The sequence below is a fragment of the Manduca sexta genome, unplaced genomic scaffold, assembly GCF_014839805.1.
Source record: "Manduca sexta isolate Smith_Timp_Sample1 unplaced genomic scaffold, JHU_Msex_v1.0 HiC_scaffold_1423, whole genome shotgun sequence".
Lineage (NCBI taxonomy): Eukaryota > Metazoa > Arthropoda > Insecta > Lepidoptera > Sphingidae > Manduca > Manduca sexta.
Window position 1 is genome coordinate 1 of NW_023592286.1, and position 8,107 is coordinate 8,107.

At 37.9% G+C, this 8,107-nt stretch overlaps 1 protein-coding gene across 1 annotated transcript; it reads right to left on the reverse strand.

The window, feature by feature from the left end:
• Positions 1–357: 357 nt before the first annotated feature.
• LOC119191374 (cactin-like) lies at positions 358–7,763 on the reverse strand (the record flags this gene model as incomplete). The annotated part of the gene is given in 9 exon segments (XM_037445279.1): positions 358–477; positions 5,301–5,453; positions 5,561–5,694; positions 5,817–5,991; positions 6,638–6,694; positions 6,696–6,876; positions 7,077–7,144; positions 7,147–7,446; positions 7,514–7,763. Coding segments are annotated over 8 exon segments (1,167 nt in total), but the record flags the coding sequence as incomplete, so codon positions are not given.
• Positions 7,764–8,107: the final 344 nt, after the last annotated feature.

The window sequence follows — 8,107 nt, forward strand, 5'->3', positions numbered from 1 at the left end:
CAAAAGACTTATTNGCCCGGTTAGTTAGTTGGCTGCCTCGGTGACTTTGTTGCATTACGGTACAACTGCAGTGGTACAGTGCTGAGGTCGGGTTTGATCCCTGGGTCGGGCAAGTGATATTGAGTTTTTCAACTCAGTATCAGTCCAGAGTCTGGAATAAGAGTCCGATATGGCGATAGGCTTGCTCCTATCACATCATGGGACGAAATACTCACGACGGAGTGTGTGGGTTCACTAATGTCACCTTTACCTACCCTCCCCTTTGGAGATAAAAGGCTTGAGTATGTGTGTATTTAGTTATATAGTAACACTGTTAATATTAGTATACAAAAAAGCTTAGCAGTAAAACATACTAACCTTTTGACTGAGCAAACTCTCCCAGTAGCCGATGTCGACGCCGTCTCTCTTCCCGCTAATCTTTTGTTCAATCTGAGTTTGTAAAGCTTCCAGTTGACTGCCTGTTTTTCCTTTGAAAATCTGTGCAAACAAAAATTATCAATATATAATCACATATTTTGTTTTATTGTACTTGGTATATTTATTTATTTATTTATTTTGAGAGTTTACAACAGAGAGAACACACATTACATTATTTCACATATAGCAGTATAACGGTAGAAGATAACTGTGTTTCTCTACTTACAGTAAACTACAGCATGCATCATAACTTACATGGTATTATTAATTTTGAATTTGATTATTATTATTATTGTTTTTCAAAAATTAATATTATTTCTTAAATTAATATTAATTTGCATGGTTATTTTTGAAGTGATCCAGCAATAGACTGTTGAATGTAGGCATGGTATTGCTAAAGATATCTATGTCTTCCGAAACAGTTGCTATGTCATTATATTTAGTGATGAGTCTGACTAGTGGCGAATGTTTTCCTAAGTTGGTTCGATAGCGAGGAGGTTTGAGTATTGGGCAAGGGTAACGGGGAATTCGGCGGGGACGTTAATATTTCTTATTAAGCAGGTCGGGGCAGTTGATGTGGCTATTGAGGAGCTTATAAAGGAATTTTAGGTCTGCGATAGTACGACGAGTTTCTAAAGTGACTAACCCGAAGTGTTCAAGTCTTTTTGTGTATGATCTGACTGACCTTGCGATGTTTTTTTGAAAAGATAGGCGTTGAACGAGTCTTTTTCTCTCTCTATTCTGGTAGTATAGATTTGGTAAGTCGGGTTGGCGCTGCAATATTCAAGCCTGCTCCGTACAAAACTGTTAAACAATATCATGATGGTATTTGGGTATTTAAATTCCTTTGAACATCGCAGTATAAAACCTAGCGAATGATATGCAGCCGCCACTATCGCATTATAATGGTCTGTGAAACGTAATTCACTGTCTAGTTGAATACCCAAGTCTCGAATGGTGGTTATTTCAGTGAGGCAATTTCCCTGAATGTTGTAGGTGCTTTGAATTATTTTCCGCTTTCGGGTAAATTTAATATGGTGGCATTTATCACAATTTAAAACCATTTGGTTTTCTGTACACCATTGGCTCAGGTTATCTATATCTTTTTGTAAAAGTTGAGTATCTGATTCAGTACGTATCGTGCGTATGAACTTTAAGTCATCAGCAAACAAATAAGGCTTGGAATATTTAAATATACTAGATATATCATTTATAAATACGTTAAACAATAGGGGTCCCAGTATTGAGCCTTGTGGTACACCAGATGTAGCTAGAAAGGGTTCGGATTCATCTCCATTTACTACAACTGCAGCTGATCTATTGTCCAAATATGAATGACACCAGTTTAATGTAGCGTCAGGTAAACCCAACAACTGTAATTTGTACAATAATAATCGGTGATTGACCTTGTCAAAGGCCTTTGAGAAGTCGGTATATATTGCGTCTACTTGCAATCCCTCATCAACCGCAGTTGTTAGATCAGAGATGTAAGTTACTAGATTAGTGGTTGTTGATTTTTGTGACAAACCCGTGTTGGTTCTTAGAAAAATATTTATGAAATCATGGTATAGTATCGCGTACACCAGTGATTCAAAGGCCTTTGACATAGTTGAAAGAATCGATATTGGACGATAGTTAGAAACTATTTCCGTTTACCACTTTTAAAAATTGGCACAATTCTAGCTTTTTTCCAGATGTCCGGAAATACTCCCGAACTGAGTGATGTATTGTAGATTAAAGTTAGGGGTAGAGATATGGAATCGGCGCAGCGTTTAAGAAAGTGAGGTGGTATGTCGTCAGGGCCAGTACCTTTCGTGATGTCTAGCTGTGAAAGTCTCTTGTGCACAGACTCCCGAGATATTAATAAGTTATTACCGTCCAAAGTACCAACAGTAAAATCAGTAGCCTTACGGAGGTAGTTATCGCTATCAGAAGATTCATATACTGAAGAAAACTGTTTAGCAAATAGATCGGAGATTTCCTTACTATTAAAAGCTTCCTCATCATCAAGGGTCATCATAGATGGATAGGTAGTGTCATTTTTCCTGAGGTTCTTTATATGCGTCCAGAAGTACTTCGGGTGTCTTTTATTTGCTTGCTCAATTCTGTCTATATAATCTTTATAGCATGACCGTATAAGCTTGTCACAGTCTTTTCTTGCATAGTTAAAATCAATAATATCTAACGGATTTTTGTATTTCTTTATCTTGGTATGTAGCTTATGTTTATGTCTTAATAATTTGATCAATTTAAATGAGTACCAAGGGGGGTATTTGTTCCGATAGTGAATAGTTTGGGGACGTGCTTCATAATAATGTTTCTAACTATTGTGTAAAATTTATCAACCATTGCATTGACGTCGATACACCCATTGAACTCATTAGTCCAGTTAATATGATCCAGAGACTCCGAAATAACATTGTAGTCAGCCTTATAGTAATTATATTTTTTTGTTGCTTTAGCTTTAAGTTTACTCGTAATTTCTAGCTTAAGTGTAATTTCAATTGGTGGGTGATAGTTATCAACTTCTCTTATAGGATGTAAGCTTCTGTTAACCCTTATTTGGTCGAGATTGGACAAGACTAAGTCCAAAATTTTATCGTTATTATTTTTTATGTGGTTAAATTGATGTAAGTTGTTAAATGCCATGAAGTCGGCTAAAAGATCGATAACGTGGCTATTGCCACTGCTTGATGTTATTGTAAAACCATGTGTACCACTTGGTGCCCACGTGATACCACTCAAGTTAAAGTCCCCAACTATAAATGTATAATTGCTATCGTTGTGACCAACTTTATTACAGTTTTCTAGGTAATGTTCAAGAGTTTCTTTTCGTACTGGTGGAGGTAAATAGACGGCACCTAGTTTAAGTGTCTTGCACTTACTGTTTGAAGAAGTTTCAATAATAACCCATAAATCTTCGCAATCACTTTTCCAATCGAACATACAGCGTGATTTTAGTTTATTAGTTACTGCCACCAAGACCCCACCGCCTATCTTTTTGTGATTATGAAAAGAAAAAAAAAGAGAAAACAAAACTAATACAGAAGACAAGATTAGGTTAAGGTTTTTAGCTTATCAATATTATTAATAAGTATAGCCTCAGATAGTTCATCTTTTTTCATAAATATTCTTCCGTTGCGAACCCATGTAAATTTATACCCCAACTCTTTTGATCGGATGCGAGCTGCAGCATGTATGGCTTTGTTCTCCATGGAGAGGTGTTCGACGACATAAATAGGTACTGGATTATCGGCTCCTATACCTAGATGGCTCGAACTCAATTTGTCCTTGGGGTTTGTTTTATTAAACTTTATTGAAGCAGCAAGGAAGGAATCACGAGTTCGTGGGCTATTGAACTTTATAAGTATAGACCTCGGTCTATTACTCTTTGTGTCTCTTTTTGCTACTCTAGTGCAGTGTAGTATTTCTGAGTCTTTAACATCGCAGTGTATGACTCTGCTGAGTTGCAGTACTGTGTTTACTAAGTTCTCGGATCTATGTTCCGGTACACACTGCAATTCAATATTATTGGAGCGAGCGTGTTGCTCCATTAGGTTCATGCGCCTTGAAATATCTGAGATAGACGTTTTTAACATATTGTTTTCTTTCTCTATTTCAAGAATTTTAGTAGTCTTCTCCTTTATATCGGTTTTCATTTCTTCGTACATATCGTTAAAGAAAGAGAGGGATTGCTGAAAACTAGTGACAATATCGTTAATTTTACTAAGCTGTTCTGACACTGAATTTTTCATTGATTCCTGGAATGCCTGAGCTATCTCCTTTCTAATCATTTCTCTAAGAGTATTAATCGTTAGATCGGTCAGTGCTACGTCGCTTTTTCTTCAGGTGACCTATTGTGTTGGTATCGTTTATTACGTAAAGTAACATTAGCATTCCCAGTTGAATTTAAGTTTTCCAAATCGGGGACTGCTTGAGTTACTCAGCCGCACTGGTGTGTTCGTATTGTCGACTTTTGGTTGTTTGATTAGGCACGCAGGGCATCTCCAGCTTCCCTCTTATTATCAAAAGGCATTGTCCTGAACCTTTTATCCGGTATATTGGCACAGATAGTATCGTACCAAAGATGGCAAGTTAAGCATTGCAATCCATCTTTAATTTTAAAAGAATTTTTGCATCCCGCGCAATTCTGCATATTTGTTTAATAAATGATGTTAAAATAATAAATAATAATGGTATAAGTGAAGGTATTAAGTATTTTGCGATGTCAACTGCGAAGACGAATTGTACAATGTTCTTAATACTTTGCGTGAATGGATGGATAATTTCGATGCCCGGAGAGCGCCCTTTGACAGCTCTGCTATAGAGCGCACGGTCCACAAAACACGGGTCGATGGTTCAAATCCGCACACAACCAATCGGTCCTCAATCTCTGCAATTTGATTTAATTTGCAGTTCTTGATTCGAAATTAAATAAAATGTTTGTGGAAACGATGAGACTCACAGAAATCCGCTGTCACGCTCTAGATCCTCCCAGTGGGTGGAGTCCAACCATAAAGACACCGCACGATGAAAAGAGAATCGCAAATTCGAGTGTAGGCCAATTAGAATTAATAAAAAATAAAATTGAACTAAGCAGCGACACAGCTTGACACACGTCCGCCGCTCTTGCGTGCTTTAACTGAACTGACTTATAACTGACAATACCTGACCAAATATTATGTAGTGTAGACCAACGAGAAAAGTTCATAGCTCCACTAATAGTTGTTACAAAAGCAGGTGCACATCGGACGCGTCACGTCGAAAAGAGCCACTATCATGTTTATTTACTGTTGTATGTGTATCTCATTCTTTTGGTTACAATATATCCTCCACCCTGACGCCTCAAAAATGATATTTTGCGTTGTGCGATAGTGTGGTACCTGGGCGACGTCGTCCGCGACAGCTTGGTGTACGCCGTCGCGGCGGGCGGCGGGCGCGGCCACGCGGCGCAGCTTGTTCACCTCGTCCGACACGATCGTGCCGACGTCCTCCCAGTACGACTGGTTCTCGCTGCTCTCTAGTTCTTTGTACACCTGCACCAAAATACACAAAGTTTGTCAACATAGCATTCATGATACACATATTTAGTGTGTTGCATTTCTTGGGAATATTCAAATCAATACATTTCAATTGGTCCTACCTTAATATCCTCGAGGAGATCTTCGAGATCCTGCATCTGTAATCCATTGAGATATGTGTACGGCTCGTGCATCTCCAGCGCGTCCACGCATTCTTCGGAACTTACATACCATGCCAGCAAGTCAATCGGTTTGGCTATGGACAAAAAGTATAACTATTTATAAATATTTTGAAACAAAGACCTGAAATAATTACTAAGATATTATTGTTCCAACCACAAAAAGGGACATAAATGGAAATGGCTGAAGATGCCATACCTCTTCCATCTCGGATACGTATCGCAGAGCGCAGGCGCGCCTGTTTTAAGTGGAAGGCGTCCTCGTGTCGCGCCCATGAGGAGAACTGCGCAGCCTCGCGCGCACGCGCCGCCGCCGACGCCTCCGCCTCCCGCGCCGCGCGCTCCGCCTCGCGCTCAAGACGGCGCTGCTTCACCTACACAACAAAAATATGTTTGGAAGTGTTAGGAGAAAGGATGTTAATTTACAATAGGCTCTATGGCCATATTATAGTATACAAATTTAATTTTTTTGGGTTCTGCTTGATTTTGTAGGCAGTTTATGTATGTTAAAAGTTTATATTTTTACTTTCTTGTTAGTAAAATGAATCCCAACAGAACCAATACAAAAAGAATCATCAGAATACAACTTGGTTTTATGGAGTTCTCTTGAGTACTTTCAGATGTTAAAGAATTATACTATTGATATTTAAATGGTTCCAATCATTAACTAAACAAAATCTAAAACAGACTATTCAAAAATTAGTAAAAAAATACACATAGATGAACATGAATCAAAGGATTTGCACAATATAGAAAATACTACTTGTGTGCATCGCACTTCTGAGGGCTTGTAACCGAGGCTTGCATTAGTCCCCTTACCCCATAACACCGGCAACACTATCGCACAAAAAAGTGGTGAGACATGTCTTTGTGAATAAAATGACATATACATGTAAGTGTATATGTTTGTATGTACACTTTTAAAAGCTGAAACATTCATAGTAATTTATCATACCTCCAAATTACCCCATCCAAATTTAAGTATTAACTAGTAATAACATGCTTAATAATGTATAATACCTTTTCAAGTTCAATTTTGTTTTCTAACTGTTTTTGCCTGTTCAAAGCTTCCAGTTCATTCCGGGGATACATTTTTTACTCCTTCTTTGGCTAGTTTCTTAGTCCATACAAAGGTGTTGGTGAGTGCAGAGTCTCCAAATGGATTGTCCTGGTTGGTGTAGCACTGGTACTCTGTGTCCCATCCCATGCGCTCTCGTCTCTTGCGCTCTTTCTCCTGTTTCTCACGTAGCCTACGAGCTCTGGAACCAAAATATTTGTATAACTATTATTGTGGTTCACACAGACAGTTAAATTATTGTCTCACTATATGTGACAAAGAACACCTGCTGACTGACTAAATTGTTTTTGATTTTATACACAAAAATGTATGTTACATACTGTTATGCAATACTATGTACTTTGTTTTAAACCAAACTACAACAAGGACCTTACAACTCACCTCTTCTCCTCTGGAGTCTCATTAGCCTTGAGAGCTTCCTTCTGCTTTTCTTTTTCTCCTCTTTCAGACGGAGCCTCTCAGCCTCCAGCCGCTGCAATAGCTTCAACTCTTCCTCGTCGCTGTCAGTGGAGCTGCTGCTACTGCTCGAGGAAGAGTGACGCGTCTTCTTCTTTTTCTTCTTTTGGTCCTTACTTTTCGACCTGTGCCTTGATTTTGATCTATGGCTTGGTTTCGAAGAATGTGTTTTGGTAGATGGGGATCTGTCACTTCTATTGCTGCTCCGTGCTCGGCGATCCTTATGTCGGTCCAGAGAGGCGCTTTTGGATCGCTGCTCACGTCTCACGTCCATCCTTGAAGACCTACAAGTTTTCTGAGACAGTATTTACTTTGTATTATACTTTGTCCTATAAATTACTTAGATATCGATGAGTATTTACATGATTTGTTGAGACTTGGTTAATATCGAATACTAGTAAACATCACCACTCGCCAGTTGCAATGGAATCTGGCGTAGATTAAAATATATGACGCATCACTTGTAAAATATTGTGTATTTGTATAAATAAAGTATAAATTCAAATTAAAAATAACTAATAGGTAACCGTAAGACGAAATAAATGATATAATTGATTATACACTGCACACACAGCTTGCTTTCCAAATCAAAATCCAAATGTCAAATTTCTTAATTGTCAAATGTAAACAGATTATAAAATCTTGCAACAGAGGTTACAAGCATTCGACGTGGAAAGATAACAACTTTTTATATGAGAATCATAGAGTAAGTAATATACTACGTAAGAATGAGTATAGGGCCTATTATAATTCTCTTTGATAGGCCCTATGCCCTATTGTTATTGAAAATTTTGTCCTATTCCAAGGGGTAACTTGGAATAGGGCAAAATTTACAATAACAACACATATTTTTGTATACTATAAACATAAATAGATTACGTATGTATAGAAAGCTATTTTGTGTTTTTGGGTCTCTAAGTTGAAACCATAGAGTAAGTAATATACTACAGTCATTT